The sequence below is a fragment of the Prinia subflava genome, chromosome 1 (genome assembly GCF_021018805.1).
Source record: "Prinia subflava isolate CZ2003 ecotype Zambia chromosome 1, Cam_Psub_1.2, whole genome shotgun sequence".
Lineage (NCBI taxonomy): Eukaryota > Metazoa > Chordata > Aves > Passeriformes > Cisticolidae > Prinia > Prinia subflava.
This window is the reverse complement of record NC_086247.1, coordinates 19,933,916-19,954,001: the sequence shown is the minus strand read 5'-3', so window position 1 is coordinate 19,954,001 and position 20,086 is coordinate 19,933,916. Positions and strand designations below refer to the sequence as shown.

The following is a 20,086-nucleotide window of genomic DNA, read 5'->3' as shown; positions in this document are numbered from 1 at the left end:
AAGACCTATGTACCTTACATATATTACTTTTAATTTTACAAAATTTCAAAAATCATTTACCTAGTCAAGATTTTAATATTTATAGAAATTGCACTGAAAAAAATATTTCCAGTGACTTTATCAAGCCATTCATTGTATTTCAAAAAGTTGTAGGTATAATAAACCAGGCATGTCTGTCATAGAAATGTAATACACTATAGGGTTCCAGACAACCATCCTTATGTTAACTTGCATAGTATTTATGCCTGTCATTTAGATCACTTAAAGCAGTGTTAAGAGCAAAATCTATAGAATCTACAATGACTTTACAATTCCTAATTTATATGATAATTTTTGGAAACATATGACTACATATTTTATGTAGATAAAACCAAAACAGTGTTTCGATGGAGTTGTTGCTTATTTTCATTTTATAAATGCCATTTACTGAGTATTTACTGTGAGACACAACTAAAATTAAAAGGAAGTCAGCCTTCTAGATGTTGTTTGAAAAGGAGAAGGGAAAATGGTCCAGTGAGAAGAGGGAGTACTTTTAACTGGTAACAGGCTCAATTTTACAAGTGTTCCTCTGTGCAGCTTTAGTTCTAGGGCTTATAATTTTAACTTTTTTGGCAAAATAACTGAATTTAACATTGGACACATACAGTGTTTGTAGTTTGTGGTTGCAACATACAATAATATATGGGTAAGAGGACTTGGAGTAAGCAGAAACCAGTTACGCCAGCAGAGCCTGGGACCAATGCTTAAAGGCCCCAGGGAATTTGTAAAACACGCAATATGTAGGCTGGAACTCTTGCTATCTTCTGGATATCTCTGAATGTATATTTATGAGCAAGGCCTAGATCTTCATGAGCTCACTGATGATTTCACCCAGCACCACTTGAAGCAGTGTCTGGAGGCAAAAGTATCACTGGAAATTCCACTGCAGAAGTACCTTTAGCAAAATGTTGCTGGCTTTCAAAAGAGTATTTCTTTCACCTTTAGCAGCATAGCCACACTTTTATCTGTAATACAGGCAAGATGTTAACATTCATGGCAAAGCAGTTTTGGTAAGAATTTGCCATTTTTGAATGGTATCTTCCTTTGAAGAGTCAAGAAACACAGTCAATAGATTTATAGCCTATTTATTGGTTAGAAAATATGAATGAATTGAGGCCTCAAAATAATTTTATGAAGTTATTTTTTCACTGTTTTTATGAAAGAATAGGCTATTTAATATGCTACAAGATTTCTGTATTGTGTAAGGGACTAAGTTCAAAGTATCTTTTTGAAAATAAAGCCTTTGTATTTTGAACATTTCCTTTAAAATGAAAATGATACTAGATTTTTTTTCCATACAACATATGCAAGTCTTTATTTTTCGAGGAATCAAGTGAAAAACCTGCATTTCTCATTGTACACATACAATATACTAGGTTAGATTTGATGATCTCAAAGGACTTTTCCCACCTAGTTAATTCTGTTATAGTTAATACCTCTTCAAGGAGAATATTTTACTTTACTAAAGCCTCTGTTTGTTTTTTGTAGTTTTGTGGGGCTGTATCTTCACATCCCCTCTGTAAAGTTTTCTGGACAAGTGTTAAGCCAGTGCTAGAACTTGTTAGTTGCACTTTACCTATTGATGTAGTTGCAGAGGAATAGGCTGAGCAATGTTAAAGCGGGGTCTAAGTAAAAGAAATAGAGAAATGTTTTTTGAGGTCTGTATTAAAAATCCTGAACTACTCTGCTTTAGTTTGGTCAAATTTGATGGAAAATGAAACATCTGTTTCCTGCATACAGTAATATAAAAATATTATGTAGCATGCAGTAACAAAATATTTTTCATGTAGCGTAGTAAAAAAAAAAAGGGGAAAAAAAGAAACACAATAGGGCAGAATGTGTGGGCATAATTTACAGTTTAAAATACCTACATAAAGGAAAATGTTTTATTAAAATATGTGAGCCATTCCCTAATTCCTTGGACAGCAGCATTAATTTAGATATCTTCTTAAACTGATTTTCAAACCTTTCTTTCTACCATATGTCTGCCATGGAGGTTAAATTCTGACTCTGAAATATTTATATACTTTGTCAAAACCCTAAACACTCCTATTTGTGGGGTACCTGTACTTACTAGAATTCATTCTTATATTTAACCAGTAGTCAAGGCAAAGTACATATGCTTTTTATTCTCAGTTTAATTTCTAGATTTTTTTTTTTTTAACCTTCCTTAAAACATAATTTACTGCAAAGTGAATACAGAGTGCCATTGGTTTAAGTACTTTATTGATGTGATTAGAATAAATACTAATTTGTGTTAGAAAAGCAAAGAAATAAGTTCCTTAAGACATTCTGCATTCAAATGCTTTCCCGCTGGATATTGTTAGAAATACAATTTGCCTTTCATTTAATTTACTGTAAATAATTTCGTATGGACAGATAATAAATCTGGTGCAATGATGCTTTGCCCTGTACATAATTTTATGCACACATAGACACACAGAAATGTATCTCCTTCTTCGCTGTTTTTCATGTTCCATGTACTCTGTCGTTGGAGCCCTAATTTTTCTTGGAAGCCCTTTGCAAGTCCTGCTGGCAGAGGTTATGAATCAGATAGGATAATCAGAAGTCTTTACAATTTTACTGTATCTTTGTCCTTTCTTTCATCTTTCTTTTACTGCACTATCTTGTCTGTCTGATTCTCACAGGAGACATGGATTACAACTGGTTGGACCATACGTCTTGGCATAGCAGTGAGGCATCCCCAATGTCTTTGGTGAGACATGTGGAGCCTTACCATTTAGTTTCCTTTATCATTTTACATTTCCTTGGTTTTATTTACACCTTTGCATGTTTTCTTTTTTGTATCCTTTTTTTATCTCACACCTATAGGGGACAGTCAAAGGGGAAAAAGAAAAACTAGTGAGCAGGCAGTTTTGTCGGATTCTAACGCCTTATCCGAGAGGCAAAAGAGAATGGTGTGCTTTGGTGGCCACTCTTTGGAAGAGGATTTGGAATGGTCTGAGCCTCAGATAAAAGACTCTGGGGTAGATACGTGTAGTAGCACAACTCTAAACGAGGAACATAGCCATAGTGAGAAGGTACTGAGATTATGGAGCCTGCCTTTTAACCTGCTCATTTGGTCTTTGTTTGCTCTCTGTCACTCATTAAAATAGTGCATAAAATAAAAGATAGGGTGTTTCTAGAGACAACATAGCATTTCTTAAGGTGCAGAAAAGAAAAACAAATGAAAAGTCTTTGCATGCTTGCAGCTTTTACTGTTTGGCAGCCTAAGAAAAAAAATTGAGAGGCATAAAGGAATATTCTTATGGTTGCAAATTAGCATATCATGATATTACCTTAAAGAATGAAGTAATTAACAATAAGCATTCTACCAATTGGCTTATTTGATTTATTATTTCCAAACTCCTGGGGCCAAAATTAAATTAATAGTTTAAACCCCAGGTGAAAAGGAGAAAATTGGGTCTCTGCACAGAAAAGTTGTTTTTCTTTTTTCCCTTTCACTGTCATGGTTGTTCATTTGTTTTGTTGCCACGCAATTTTTGTGCAGTACTGTGCAGACTTAAAGGCTTTGCCATCTGCTTTGGTATTTTTTATTTTTGCTTTCTGTTTGGTAGAGATTATGATAAATCTTTTTAGAGTTATTAGTTGTAATGGGAGCAGATTTATCTGTGCCTGCTAATTTTGCATGAAATAGAGCATGAAATATTATTTTTCCATGAAAAAGTACTATGATTACACAAAAGAAAATCTTAACAGTTCATTAATTAGGCCAATAGACAAGTATAACTGTGCCCATGTATAATAATAGAATAATAACACTCACTCTAACTGTACTTCATATGTGAATTAATGATTCCACGACAGAAACAGAATATTAAAATGAAGTAATGAATATACCTTTTAATAGTATTTTTTTTATTTTAATCTACTACTACTGAGAGAAAGTGAAATACCAAATATATTTGTTGATCTTGGATAAAAATTGAAATGCTTGAAGTAGTGGAAAAATTAAATATTTCTTATATCAAACTTTCAGTTTGAGTTAAACTTCTTTTCCAGTATTACTCTTATACTAGACTGTTAGCAACATTTTCCTCAGTACTCACGTGTGATTCTCATTGTGCAAGGATAACTATATATAGTTGTCTGCATCTGTCAAATCAGGGTTGAAAGATCATTCTAGAGATTTATAAATTTAGTAAAATAGATGATGTTGTTAAATATTAGACATCCATTTTGATGAATGATATGTCCAAATAAATATTTTCCAGCACAGTTTCCAGTCATTTTTATAATAAATATTAGTGTAATCATAATACTTTCATAACATTTTTAAAATATATCAGCAAATGAAAAGTATTACTGAAATATTTTTCATTAAAATACTATTCACTGTATTTTCCATTAACACCATATGATAGCATCCAGTAACTTGGCAGCCATCCAAAGATGGAGATCGTCTCATTGGTCGGATTTTGTTAAATAAACGACTAAAAGATGGAAGTGTGCCTAGAGACTCAGGAGCGATGCTTGGATTGAAGGTTGGTGATGAACAATTTTGAAACTAACAACTCTTTCAGTAAAACTAGCTACTTTTATCATTAAAGTATTCTCATATTTTATAGTGTATGCATACCAATATTGATAATGCCATATCATTCTCAAAATTACAATATAGACATTTTATATTCATTTACCTAGAGTAGGTTTGTAGGGTCCTTGCCAGAATTAAAAACTTGTATTTTTCTGAAAAGCTAGACACGTTTTCACAAGTTTTCCCAGAATTTCTTCTTAGCTAAGTATTAATTGCACCCTTGCTAGGCAAGCCAAGTCCCGTCTGTGTTCTTCAGTATGGAGCATTGCACCATGGTATAACTTTTATTTCCCAAGAAAGAGAAGTGAGAAATAAATTATCTGTCTTGAAGACCTGGGGGATATCTGTGAATTAATAACATTGCAATCAGATCAGAGTATGCCAATAGAACTTCCTCTTTTTAAATTTTTCTCTCCTCTGATTGTTTGATTTGCCACATTTAAAAAAAAAATAGAAAATGATTTAATATTATTGGTTTTTATCACAGAATAATGTATTCTGTTTTTATGTGTTAACCTATTTTTCATGATGCAGTGCTCTTTAAACACATTATGAATTATTTCTAGCTCATATATTGATCTCAATTTTGTGTGATATTATTTGCAGTTCCAGAAATACTAGTACAAGAATGAGAACAAACTATAAGCAGTGAAAGAAACAAGCATATATTTATTTTGATTCCATATCCTTGCTGTGAGAAATTATTAAGAAGTTTAAATTTTCCATTCTCTAAGGAGCACGACTCTTACTTCACCTCAGATATACAGGTTAGGTTGTAGTCACACCCTATGAGTATGGATTAAATCAGTGTAGCTATGTATTACATATACTAACATGTTTTAGAAATATTTTAAATTTTTGTTTAATTCAAAAATAATTTTATTGGAAGTCAGTGGATAACCCAGTTGAACATCAAGTTTTGTATGTTTATTTTTTGTCTTATTGTCAGAAAATGCAAGAGAAGAGATTAACAGTGCCAGTAGGATGCACTTTTTGTTTAAACATCTATGTTAAAGTTTCTAAAATCTTCTATTCTACAGAAGAACTCTTTAGTGAGATTCATTAATAGTTCAGATTGAAGAGTAAACTACTTTTTAATCTCAATAGACATCTGGAAAGAGTGATTTCCAACAGTTATCCCTGACCTGAATTTTCAAGTATTTACATGTTGAAAATAACCTAAGAAACCTAAAAAACTTGAAGTTTATTCAGTTATGACTGATTCTGACATGTAAGTCTGATTCTAGTATAAATATTAAGGTCAAACCTGTTGAAGTTCCCTGTAGACAAATTTTCAGTGTGAGAAGTGTTTTCATCTGACTTGCCAAGCCAAAGGGAATTTCATTGCTTAGTGTGAACATCCCGAGTTCTGTTATCTTACTATATCTTTTTCCAGTTAAAAAAATAGTGAAATGAGCAATCTAATAACCAATACCTTATATTGTTTTGGATGATAATTTACAATACAATGACATACTACACATGTATTTGCTAAAACTTTAAAGCTTTAGGAGTCTCTATTTCCATTTTTTTTCAATTGTACAAATTGTCAGAATAGCTACAGAAATAACCTGTCATTGCCAAACTGCTGTGGTGTTTTTTTCAAGTGTATATGTATTACCTGGACTACATAAAACCCAAGGAAAAGGCTGAATTCTTCTTTCTATTGCCAGAACATTTAAATAATTTAAAGTAATTTTAATACTATGAAAATACTTCCTATTTGAAACAGGTAGTAGGAGGAAAGATGACTGAATCAGGTCGACTCTGCGCATTTATCACCAAAGTTAAAAAAGGAAGCTTAGCTGATACAGTGGGGCATCTTAGACCAGGTATGTATCTGCTATAGATCTATACTGCTGAGTTGCTTTTCTTAAGGTGATAACAAGTGAGCAAGTTTAATTACACGTGAAATTATATTAAATAGATCTGATGAAGACTGCAGAATTCAACCTGACACTGTTACTAGCTAGCTGCTTTTGTGAAATATATATTTTCATGTTGTTCAAAAAATATTTTAACATTTTTGCTTGTTTTTATACTCAAAACAATATTCTGCTGATGTCCTCCCCAGTCATTTTGTGGTGTATATTTTGTTTAGAGCAAACCAAGCAATTGTATGAGCAGAACCACCTTGTCTAGGAAGCTGCTTCTGTTCCAACATGCAAACCAGAGATTACTAGGATGAAGAATGTTCAAGAAATATTAACATAAGAACTATCTGAAACTTAAATACTAAACTTGTAAAAGTACATGGATCTTCAAAACAGTAACTTGATGAGATAGGCTGTTTTAGAGATGAACTTTGTAAAGAACATGTTGGGATTTCTGTAAGCCACAGCTGCCAAAGCATGTAAGAGCATGTCTACTCAGTAGGGGTCCTATTGATTATATTCACAGAACTTTATATATTTGAAGCTGAGCTGCAGAAAACCTTTAATACTCAGGTTTTCCCTGCATGAAGGCCTCCAAACTTGTTCTATAACACAGGTTTTGCAATCCAAAAAACTGACAGTACAATGGCTTAAATTGTTATTGTAAGTGCAGTCCACAGCAAACTTCCTGAGCAGGGTCTTGACTTGTTGCTTGACTTACAGGTGATGAAGTATTAGAATGGAATGGAAGGATACTACAGGGAGCCACCTTTGAGGAGGTGTATAATATAATTTTAGAATCCAAACCTGAGCCACAAGTAGAGCTTGTAGTTTCGAGACCAATAGGGTAAGTAATTTAATGTATTTTTCATATTAAATATGATGAAATTGTTCACTTTTAGGACGGAGTATATCAATCATTCGTTAACATTGTAAACAGAAAAATCTTATGCAAAACTCTGTAAACCAAAACTGTAGCTAGAATGATAGGTCATGCAAGTGAGTAAAGAGAGCTGGTGTGAAATCCTGTATTCTCAGTCTCAGGCATCATCTGCTATTATGGTTAAAAATAGGTTCCCTTCTCTGGCTTTTCAGTTGGTGAGCCAGCCTTTATTGGCTCTGAAACGGTGGTTATACTCATAATTCTTGACTGTTGATTTTTATTTCTCCATTCTCATTTCTTATAATACATAAAATTATGAGATAATATTTGGTCTATGAACTGATGATGAACGCTATTTATTGAGAGTCTGCAATGTAGAATTTTGTGTGAAATATAGTATGTTAATAAAAAAATCAATATGCTTTGGAAAGTCTCAAATCCACATTCACATCATCTTCATCTATGGAACTCTTAAATTATTGCTTGTTATCTAACACAGAACACATCTGAATGAATAGTTACAACTGTGTAGGACTTTTTCTTTGATGCTATATATTGCCCATTTTTATTAACCTTCAAACCCACTTCTCAAAGTCTAAACTTTTTTTTTTTTCTTGCATAGCAATAGTTGCTTTGTTGTATTGGACTGTGAGTACTTCCCCTTCTTCAACTGTTCTTCCAAGTTCCTACACCCTAAAGTCATACACATCACGTTTTTAATCCTCCATTGGAAGTTCCATATCTGGTCACATCAGGGTTGAGAAGATGGGAGTGATTATCACTGATTTTGAAGATGCTTACAGCTATTAAGAATTTTCTTTTCTTCACCCAAAGTTTATTGTAATATACAGGACACAACTGGACAGGGTGTAAGGTAATCTAGAGTCCCTTTTCCATGTTAGGTTGGACCAGATGACCTTTAAAGACTTCTTCCAACCTGTACTGTTTCAGGATTCTATAATTACATTTTAATAAATATATTTGTCCCTTTATTTTGTATAAGATGCACCTTAATATAAGAAAACATGACTAAAAATTAAGAAGTACTAAAAAATCTAGAACTCTATAATCTGAGAACAGCATTTCAGTGAGGATGACTATTATGGTTTCAGCTATAAGAGAAACTTGCTGTGTTGGACACATCAGGAACTTAAGGTGTAGGAACTTAATTTGGTATGACAGTTTTATTTAAAACTTGACAATAACAAAAAAACGACTTTATCTTGTCAGTGAGATGAGAGGTTATCTCCTGCATATATATGGAATTGCAACCCCTTTAGGATGAAGACTGTATCATCTGTCCTATCATTGAAAACCTTTGCAGGACTTGGGAGGTATGGGTATAATAGTAATGCTAAGGGACAGAATACATTACTTGTCTCAGAAAAGGAGGTCTCAAATTAATTTCGCACACAAATCTTTCATAGTATCTCTAAAATAGAAGTTTATCGTTTACCTCTCAAATAAAAATTTCAAAGAGCAACTCACATCTTGAAAATGCCCATTTTAAAAAAACTTTTCTGCATTCTCTTCATTGTATAAAATCTTCTGTGCTTTTATATTTATTGTGTCTTGTTCAGATTCTTTGTCATTGTGTCTTCCACTGTGTTGCTGTCACTCGAGCAGCTCATCTATAATTCCTTAAACAAAGTGGTGTGGACTCTCAAGATGCCTTTTTCTGCATTAACCACTTGCCTCATAGTCTGAAGAGCTGAGCTAGATCAGTGATAAAAGAATTGTTCAGTGTATTTGATTGCCAGTGTCATTTTTCAGTAGATGTAAAAGAGTCTCAGTGATGAATACTTCCTACAAATTCGTAGGTTTTAGATTCTGGTTAGGTGTGTGTAACTTTTTGGAGTTTGATATTAACAACTTAATGTCAGAAATGTTTTTCATGAGGTTAGAGCTGATGAACTGGAGAGACTGTACTACTTTTTTCAGTTTAGAAGATTTCAGTTCATAATCAAATTGACAATAAAAATTAATAGCTTATGCTTGTCCAAGGAACCATAACTTCATAAGATTTTGTTCTGCTCTGGGAAATAAAGTTTCAGGTTTGTAAAATATTTAAAAGTTCTTATTTACCAGATATCAGAAGTGATATTTATTTTTATTAAAATTATTGTTGCCCAGTTGAAGGATTTTGCTTTTACATTGAGATGTCTTATTATTTATAAAGAGAATTTCTTGATGGTTTCATGGCAACACTTTGAATCATGCAGTAAATCTTCAGTTACCAATAATTAACTTAGCTGAGAACCTGTTGTCACATCCTGGTATTCTGAGAACAAACCCAAATTCCAGTAAACACAGTTATTAGTTTTTCTCTTTATTATGGACTGAGTGCTATGAAAACTGAAGATGACAAACTAAGCTGACAAGGCAGATAAAATTGAAAGCCATTCAAAAAAAAAATCCTAACAAAACATGCCAGTTTGTCATGCAGTTTACCACTCATTCCATCTTAAAATAAAAATTGATGGCCAAGTTGCTAATCAGTGTGAGCTGGCTGTCCCTTATACAGAGGAACATACCTATTTTCTGCCTTCTAATTCTCAGAAATAGATAACTTAAAATGAATGTCATTTCCATGGTTTCTTCAGTTTTGAATTTGCAAGAAATAATGTACTGTGTTTTAATCATTATTTTATACAACCTGCTTGCATTGGAGCATAGCTTATTATGCAAAGAGTCATTATGAAACTAATTTTAGTTCACCTCCATCTGTTTAACTCTATGAGAGTTCCTTATAAGAAATACCATTCACACTGCCATGAAATATGGGGATCTGTATGCTTTAGGAGCATAAATTATAATGTTCAAAGCTCTCAAATTTATTTTTTCAGCTATCTGTAGAAAACTCTTATTCACTGTCTTTAGAATGGTTTATGTATTATATATTTCTATTTTTTTCAAGGTTTTCTTTTCAGATTCGTGGTAGAAGAAATATTTTGTATTTATGAGTTAAGCTCAGGAATGTATTTCTGAGTCAATTACTAGGCGAGTATTCAGTCCTGTTATAAATTCTCCTTGTATCAAATATACAAACTTAAATATTTGCTTCTTCAATAATGCCTGTGAATTTGTCACAAGTTTTGGGTACTGTCAACAGAGATTTTTTCTTGCCTGTAGTGGGCACTTAGAGCAATTTCATGCCTTCTGATTTATTTCAATTATTGGATACTGTGCATCAACTCGCTTGGAAAGATTCCTCAGCCTTAGTAAAGCTGTCTTTCTAGTGAGTCTTGAAAAGTATTTGGAAAGGATATACTAAAGGCATTCTGGAAAAAGCTTTTCTAAAGGAAATAGGTACATTATTTATATATCATATAGACTCTTTCATTGTGTGAGACAGTAGATATTGCTGGAATGTTTTTCATTTCCCCTTCCTTTTCATTTGCCTTTGCAGTGGGTTGACCCTGACAGAGCACCAAAGACTTGCTTTCTCCATTTCCCTCCTCAGCAGGACTTGGGCAGCAATTATAGATGAAAAAGCTTATGGGCCACTCAGCAGTTACCATCATGGGCAAAACAAACTTGAGGAAGACTAATTTGTTAAGAATTAATAAAAGAAAAGGATAGTGAGAAATAAAACCAAACCTGAAGCCTCCTTATCTTACTTCTCTTTTCACAGGCTCAAATTCACTCATTTTTCCTGTTTTTTCTGCCTACCTCTCTGCCAAGCAGTCCATGGCATGGGTAAAGGGAGTTGCAGCCAGTCCTCCTCCTCCACTTTCTTCCCTGACCTTGGTGTCTGCAACGACATTGCTCTCATGGCCTCTTTTTCTCATTGTTTTCTCTCATGGCTGCTGCATAGCTGTTTTATCCTTTATTAAATATGATATCACAGAGGCACCCATGGAGCCAGCTGGGCCCAGCGTGGTGCAGCCTCAGCCTCTCCTCACCACGGCCGCCCCTCAGGACTGGCTGAACCAGTCCTGGAGACTGTGGCCTTGGAGAGCCCAACTGCACTGAAACACAAAACACAATTGTAAATAAGGTATTGCTGTGACTCAGAAATGGAGCTCTTCATCTTTCTTGGTTTTGCTCAAATAGCTCTGGAATTGTTTATTAGCATATTGATAGTTTTTATTAGCATACAGTAATATTTGCCCCTCAGAGGAAGAATATATTCCTTTGCTTAGGGGGATGTAATTCAGTGCTTTAAAATGACATGGCTCTGCACACAATTTAATACAGGTGTTACAACATTTCTTGTACATGAAAGAATGTGATTTTGCCAAATAAAATTGTACATTTTATTTGGTTATGGAAAAGGTAAGATGGATTAAATTTGTGGTTCAAGGACAGTAAAGAATACTCTGAAATTGTTCTTTTCTTTACTGAATTATTTTATTTATGATTGTGCAGCCTGTCTCTTGCATCCACCAAATCAGTTCTGTAGCATTTAATTTGACACTGAAATTATTTATATTGGATAACAGATAATCATCCCAGTGGCTGAGACAGCCAGCAGATCATGCACTGTTCCTGAGGCATTCCATGGTGGATTGGGAAGTGTTATAGTGTAACTGAAATTTAAATATGCTTGTCAGATAAAGGATCAGCCTGTCTTTATTTTCCTGATTTCAGGGACATTCCCAGAATACCTGACAGCACACATGCACAGCTGGAGTCCAGTAAGTTTCAATTGTGGGGTAGGAAAATCTTCTCTCTCCTTTATGTAAGCACAAATAGAATGAAAAATGTCCTTTACAGTCAGTATAGGTCTCGTCTTTTTGTCTGTATTTGTCCCAATATATCATCTTACTGTATTATCTATCTACCTTTGTTTGATAATAAGCTATCAAGATTCAGGATATTGCGATTTAGATTCAACATTGGTTATAGTATTAGATGAGTTTTGATTGAAGAAAGTATAATTCTAAGTAATATATAAAAACATTAATAGCAAATTTTAATTTCTCTTGTTTTGCATTTCAATTGCATTTTGATAACTAAAAATGGGAAAGAAATGTTCTTTGTTTACAGCCTGAGTGATAGCTACTTTGAACTCAGAATATCCTTACTTTATTAGAGCCACTCAGTGCTACTTAAATTGACTAAACCCATATTTCATGGGGTTAGGAAAAATGTTCTTTGGCTTAGATCTGATAAGATGGATTTCAGCCTGGAGTTATTTTTTATCATTGTTTTAGAACACTAGTATAATAGAAGCCATGAATAAATGAAATGGCACAAGCTTGATTATAACAATATGAAAAAGTCCTTCGGTGACTTTTTACTCATTGCCCAATTCTTAAATTTCATTTTATGTTTTGTGAGATGTGGATTGTCTTTTGTATTTATAAAAATACTTCACTTTTCCTCCATGTTTTGTATATCAAAACTTGTCCTCCAACCATATACAGACCTGGTAGATTTGAAACAAAATGCACAAAACCCATAATGTACATCTTGATATTTTTGTAAAAATATAATTAAAAATTAGTCTGATTGTAGAAGATAATTAGTCAGAAGACTGAATTCATTTGGCCACAGTAAAGTGTTTATTTTTGGGCCTTCAACTTACTGACATAATTACAATCAGAAACATCTGAATAATCTATTTTCAATTCTATAAATAAAAGCTCCTGATTGCATATGATCACCAAAGGATTGAGTATCATTATTTGGTAATTTTAAATAGATTTAAAATAGTGATATTTATCATAACTTTACTGTACGTTTGGTCATATTTCTACAATTTCTGTTTAAAGAATGCTGAAATATATGCATAACTGCTACTATTTATAAAATATTTTTGTTTATAATTACAGGTTCTAGTTCATTTGAATCTCAAAAAATGGACCGACCTTCTATTTCAGTGACTTCTCCTATGAGTCCTGGCATGTTAAGGGATGTTCCACAGTTCTTGTCTGGACAACTTTCAGTATGTAAACATTTCATTGATATTAATGTTGTGCTTTTTGCAGCATATACAATTTTATTGTAGTTCTAGCTACCTCTAACAGAAACTTGTTAAACTAGCTACGTTTTTTGTTTAACAGTGTACATCTCAGTCTAGGCAGGAACAGAATTTCATAATGATATTCCATTCCAGCTTTTGGAAATTTTTTATTAGTTGAGTTTGGTATATACATGTATATTTATCTGGTAAGCTAGACTGGTAGAGTCAAATTTTCAGAAAGGTCTAATCTTGGCCTCCAGTTATGGTTGTGATGTTGAATGTAAACACTATTTCAACTGTCAAACTTACATATAGAATTGCTAGATTTTATTACCTATGTGCTTGGATGTTACAACTGCTTATTTCTCATGCACTAACTTTCATATATAACTTCCCCAGATATCCCTCTGATATTTTACTCATGTTGTATTCTTTGTACTGGTGTTACTCAGTTTTGTTCTTCACTATCATTGAGAAGAAAGTTCATTATGTGAATGTTTTCTTTTAAAGGGTACTTTTTTGTAATGAACTGAAGAAGTTGGGTTTTGTGCACCTTTCCGTGTTATTTACAATTACAAAGTGTGATTTTTCAAAAGTGCTCAGTTGTGGCCCGACATATTGAAAAGGAAAGACAAATGGAATGGAAGCAGTGCAAAACTGGTGTTAAAATGTTTGGAAATGTCATTCATGTTACTTCCAAGTTGTATATGTTGAGTGTACCATAAAAATATGCATAAAATCCAAGCTGACTGTTTCTAGGTCTCACAGAAATGGTTTATGGTATTGATGGAGGAGACAGAGAATGGTTTTGTCTCTTCAGTGACCACGTTGGCTCCATTTTGCAGTGCATGAGACATTATTTGTATGCTCATGAAAACAAACATTTACAATGTAGGGTTTTTTTTTTTTTTTTTTATTTTCTGTAGTTGTTCTCCTTAACTACTTTGAAAGATTCAATCCTTCGGATAAATGAAAAACTAAAAATCCTGACTGTAGAGTGCAGAGTGCTTTGCAAAAATACAATGACAAGGAAACATGAACTGTCAAAATATACAGACCAAAGTTTTGAAAAACCCTCTTATTTTTACAAGACAGTAAAAACTGTTGATAGGGGAGACAGGGAAGAAAGACATTTCTTTTGTCTAAACTTCATAAAAGTTTAGGCTGTCAAAAAGTTGTGGTGCCTGGCTCCCAGCAGGAAATTCAAGAGCCAGAGTTAGCTGCTCAGATGACCAGTACACATACACTATGGAATAATTGTTCAAATAGGAACCACATATAACTGACCTTCTCAGTTTCAAATCAAATCATCATGAGTTTAAGATTAGGATTTTAGTGAAGTTACTTAAGTCTTTTGATTTAGTGGTTTGATAGGATACTGAAGCTTGAAGTATATAATCATAGTGTTGGGAAATTTTGAAGTATATTCTAATTTATTGAGAATAACAGAAATCCAAAGGTTTTATTTCTCAGAATGGCATCTAAAATTAATTGTTGAACTCAAGAAGGCATAATTCCTATTTTTTATTTATTTTTTGAATGTTTTAATATATAAATGTCTATTCTAAATAGTTACTTTCCATCAAAGGAAATCAAATAATGTTAACAGACATTAGAAAATAGTTCCTATTCTTTTTTTTGGTACTTCCTTATGTACTGTTTGTAATTGCATTCAATACTCCCTACTACATATTATCTGTGTTTCCATCAGAGAGCAGCTAATATCTATCTGAGAACACAAAGCTCCAGCTGAGTGAAACTGAAATCAGAAATATTTTAACTCTCTGAAGTCACAATTTAGACATCTAAGATTAGTAGACAGTTCCAAAGTTTGGATGCTTGCCTTGTCTGCCCAGCTAATGAAACATTGGAAATAGGTGTATTTCATGTTAATCACGTTAAGGGCACAACCCAGCTCCTGCTGCTCTTGAGTCAAGACTTTGGGAGGCAGGTACAAAACTTTTCTTTGTGAGCAAGGGTGGCTGTCACAGTACCTGAAGATGCTCTGGATAGGTGGCAACATGGGATCTAACTGGGCACATTGCAATGTATAGGCTAATATGCACTTTTAGAAATAGAGGACTTTATGAGACTTGAAGTATTCTACAAGAACATTGTTTTCAAAACAATCAATGTAGTTTCTTTTTTATCTGATACTTTAAGATAGTTTTGAAAAATTAAAATTTTGTGACATCACATTTGGATATTTATGTTCTTGAAAGTAGTATGATGAATAGTTTTTCCTACGCTTTTTAATATTTGCATTTATCATTCTATAATTTTTAAAAGTTTTGAAACTTTGGAAGAGTTAGTGAAAAAATCCTGTTTGTAAAGTTGGAGGTGTTTTGAAAAATTAGAATGGACTATGATATCTTCTAATTTAGGACCTTTAACAAAGGGAAGTAATAAGGTAAAACTGAATTTTAAAGATCTCTTCAAGCTACAAGAAAGATTTTATTTTGAGTACTACAGAATGGATGTGCTTCAGTATTTTGGTTTTCTGTGTCTTAACCAGCTCTTTTCTAACAGAACAGTTGAGGGATCCATATTAATTAAAAATAGCTGAGTAAGGTAGAAATGAAAGGAAATACAGAATTCTGAATGAAATTGTGAATGTGCTCTTTATGGGGCGTGCCTAGAGAGGAGAATAACTACAGAACCCTGGCAATAAATGAAGAAAGACACTGTTCTTTGTGGAAATGGTAGGTCAGTGACATTCTGGGTGATGGTGGCTGAATTCAAGCAGATGTGATGGATCTGAGGGAATGGATGAAAGGCAAGATTTTGGAAGTGTTTTCTGTATTTTCTGTGCCTTTGAACAGTAGCATGTAGTCCTGAAGGTTGCTGTTAGTGCAGCTGTAGTTACTGTGAAAAATTTGGCAGTGAAATACAAGAGTTGGGGGCAGAAATGGAAATGCAACTGTTCAGATGAAAGTCTGAAGTATTTGAATGAATACTTGAATATAGGCTTATTCAGACAGTGCTCTAAATCCTTAAGAGTTTTTATATATTGATGGTATTTTGGAATCTATTTCTTTATGTTCAATATGGTTTTGGCTGGTTTAGCTGCAGCAATGCCACTGTAGTATTCAGGGATGTCTTTCTGTGTCTATTCAATTGTCCATGTTTTCCTCTTGTACTGGCATTGGTCTGTGTATGTGTTTTCTTTGTAGGGTTTGCAGTGTCAGTCTAGAGCTGACTAATAGGATTGACCACAAAGTAAACCATCTCACATAGACAGGAAATCTTCTTTACATTACTAATTATTCTGCCCAAGTACATACTTAATTAAACAACTTATGTGCAACTACAGTAAACTATTGTGTGTTATAACTTGTTAATATAATTTAGCCATATTATCTGTGTTTTATTTTATAGCACATTTTTATTCATGTTGTTTTTCAGGGGAGTATCTGTTATTGCAATTATAGTTTTTTTTATTATTTGCTTTGACTCATTCCTGTTTCTGTATTTTTTCACTGAGTTGTTTTTCCTTTAATATAGTTTTGATTAAGTCAGAAGGATTCTTTGTATGTTGGTGCTCTTAGTTTAATTACTGAATTTTGGCTACATTTTCGATACTGCATGCAAAGTATAACTTGAAATGTTTTTCCAATAGTTAGGTTTAGGGAATAGTAACTATAAGACCATGTAAATGGAGACAAGTAAAAAAATCACAGTATTTCATTTTTGTACTGGTGGAAGTTCTAGCAGAAAAGGGATGTCATTTATCAAATTAATCTATTTCCCTGTACACTTGAACTTGAATCAATAGATGTTCCATATATATTCAGTTTATAAAGCAATAGAAATAAAGTTATATTAATTATTGTTATAATATATGCAGCATAATAGGAAGCCTTTATTGTACATTATGAAGGGCCTATATGTCAGCACATTGAGGGGATGAGATGAAGTACAACACATGCTACTCCTCCCCTTTCACATGTTCTTTTTCCTTTTCTTCCTCCGCTTTATACCTCTATACAATTAAATTGCTGTTGCTCTACCATCAAAACCTAGAAAGTTCTAGGTAGTGCACACAATGTGTCGATTTTCCTCAATTTCCAAGGCAGAATGTAATAGGTGAGGAGAGGACCCTTGGTGCATGGTGGGAGAGATTCTGTCCCTCTTAGGATTGCAATATCTGTGATAATTAACTTTTCCTTTGTAAACTGGAGCTGAAGCAAACTGAATATCTACTTTTATTGTGACTAGGTCACATTCTGACATCCTTAACGCTGGGCTCTGCAGTCCTGCCCATGCAGAGTGGCAGGAAGAGTGCAGCTGCTGCACCTTGCAGAACACAGGGAGCACATCAGACAAAACTTGTGATCCAGACTGTCAAATTTTCTTCTATATCCTCTTTCTTTGGTGTAAGAGCAGACTAGTTCACACATTTTATAGGACAGATTTCTCCAGCATCTGTGCATTCCAAATAAGCAAGGAGGGTGGCAGAATCATCATCACAGTGCCTATTTCCTTGCTTTGGGTATATTTCTAATGGAAGTGAATATGAGTAGTAGCTTCATTCTATCATTTTGAATTAGAACAATAATCTCAGGAAAACTGAGCAGAGGTAAAGGAGATTCCAACCTGTGAGACGGCTGTGGTTGTTGTGACCTACTCCATGCTTCTCCCACTCACCAGCCCTCTGGGGTATCAACACATACTCCTTTTCCTGTCCATGCCCCATACTCTGTACCAGGTCTGTGCCACTGTTGCCCTAAGCTGAAGGTGGGGAGTGGCTGCTTGGAATCTGCAGCTAGTCCAGGAATTTATGCTGCCTGTACTCAATGTAGTCTTGATGTAGCTGCTGGAGGCCACAAGGTTATATGTAGTCTGAAGTACTACAGCACAAAAATATATTATAAATGCATCTATATATGCAGTTTGCTAAACCTCTAGATCCCATTTCATGCAAGGGTTTTGTGTGTATACCATATGTCATTTCTGTCATGATTGCTAGGGAATTGAAATACATAGATTGTGCCTTCCTCCATGTAATGTTAATACCAGACAGCACTAACTTTTGTTTTAAAAGTATTTAGGAGGACTTTTCATAGACATTACTCTTAAAGTTGCAAAAAAGAGAAAACCTTTTAATTTACTCACTTTCCTAAGTAACCAAAGCTGTCAGTGTGTGAATTGTACTTGTTTCTTTGAATATGCATGTACAATCTCCCTGAAAGAGATGATCAACCTTAACTCATGTTTCCAACCCCACTTTTAAATCACACTTTGACTACCTGTTCTTTTTGTTACATGTTATTTCTGAATCTATTGTAAATGTTGTCTATAGACATGCAAAGAGAAATCCTTGCTCCTGGGGAATCAGTAGTAAAATTCCTGCTGACTTCCTTAAGGCAAGAATTTCCACCAAGGGTTTTCATATGATTTGGTAACAGATTTGCAGATTTAATTTATGCATTGCATTAAAATACTTTTTGTTAGATAAATATGTTGTTGGCGTAAAGCTATGTTTAAAGTAATAGTTATGTGTCTTTGTTTTTACTTTTGGTCTTTTAGTTTCCAGCGTGTTGTCTTTTTTGGTTTTGTTTTATTGCTTTTTCTTTAATTTTGCTTACCAGAGCCAAAGCCTTAGTAGAAGAACAACGCCTTTTGTTCCTAGGGTTCAGGTAAAGACTTCGTCTGCCTGACAGAAACTAAAGTTGTGGGGTTTTCTTTTGTTTGTTATGGAAAATGCATAGTAGGAAAACGTTACATTTTAGTCCGTTTTCCCATATTTTGAGTGTGTTGCTTTAAACCATATTAACAACTTCCATGTCATCGTGTGAGCAGCTTGTAAAATTCTGCATGGGGGTTAAAATAATAAATTAAAATTTAAAGAGACAACTAGTTTTTGTTTGCTGTCTGCCCAATATTAAACTCATACAGGTTTCAATAGCAATGATGGCTGTGCATCCCACATACAAAATTTGTGTATTGTTTGAGCAATAAATACTTTTGTTTATGTTTATATTATAAAGATGAATGTCTCTTTAAATCATTCATTATCATTACTTAACACATATTTTTTTGCATTTTCCACATAATAGTAGCGCCTTGAGTAGAAGACAAAGGCAAAAAATTTGTACCTTGTTTAAATAAACAAATTTCTTGTGTATGAAACTTGGTGCTTACATTTTTAAAGTACATTAAAATAACCAAAACTCTACTTGAATAAAAAATGAATTCTGCCATTGTCTTATTGGATTTATTTAGCTTTGATATTCTGTTTAGGTACAAGTTGTTTGCCTTTTTTTCATTAGGAAGCTCCTAAGGTACTATAGATTTACACAAAAGTAGGTTTTACTAATATGTTACAGTGCTTATCTTGCTTTGCTGCATGTTTTTCTTTTTGTAACTAGAATATTATCTGATTTTCTGACAAAATATCTTTATGGAGATGTTAATCTTTTGTGTAGCAGCTTTTTAAATGTTCTTTTTTGATTAGTTGACCAAGATGTAAAGGATGATCTAAGTGATCAGAAAGACATGACTGAACTTCATTATGAAATGGAGAACAGATCATATGTATATATATTTATAAAGGAATTCTAAATAAGACTGTAAAGAAAACATCAAATATAACTTGTATGTGCTAAACTACAATTTTTTTCACAAAGTATTCTTGAAAGTATTCCTGTTTAAATATAAGTTCAAAATTCAGAACTTCTAAAAAAAGAAGAGATTATAAAATAATGCCTTGATTATATGATTTAAAGTTAATATATTATGTGCTAGTGACATAATCTGGCTTGTATGAAAAATTTAAAACATCCTTTAACATAATTAAGAAATTTGGATTCTGCTCATGA

At 33.4% G+C, this 20,086-nt stretch overlaps 1 protein-coding gene across 40 annotated transcripts in view; it reads left to right on the top strand.

Annotated features, from left to right (window-relative positions):
* Positions 1–20,086, top strand: part of RIMS2 (regulating synaptic membrane exocytosis 2) — a 446,716-nt gene that overhangs the window by 228,116 nt on the left and 198,514 nt on the right. For 21 of the 40 annotated variants that reach the window (XM_063389671.1, XM_063389630.1, XM_063389522.1 and 18 more), the window contains 6 exons: positions 2,688–2,755; positions 4,425–4,544; positions 6,330–6,429; positions 7,195–7,318; positions 11,948–11,994; positions 13,135–13,247. In XM_063389671.1, coding sequence (XP_063245741.1) covers positions 2,688–2,755; positions 4,425–4,544; positions 6,330–6,429; positions 7,195–7,318; positions 11,948–11,994; positions 13,135–13,247 — 572 coding nt within the window. Of the gene's footprint in view, positions 1–2,687; positions 2,756–2,871; positions 3,081–4,424; positions 4,545–6,329; positions 6,430–7,194; positions 7,319–11,947; positions 11,995–13,134; positions 13,248–18,856; positions 18,905–20,086 lie in introns of all 40 variants that reach the window. The other 19 variants (XM_063389634.1, XM_063389477.1, XM_063389557.1 and 16 more) reach the window with 3 other exon arrangements.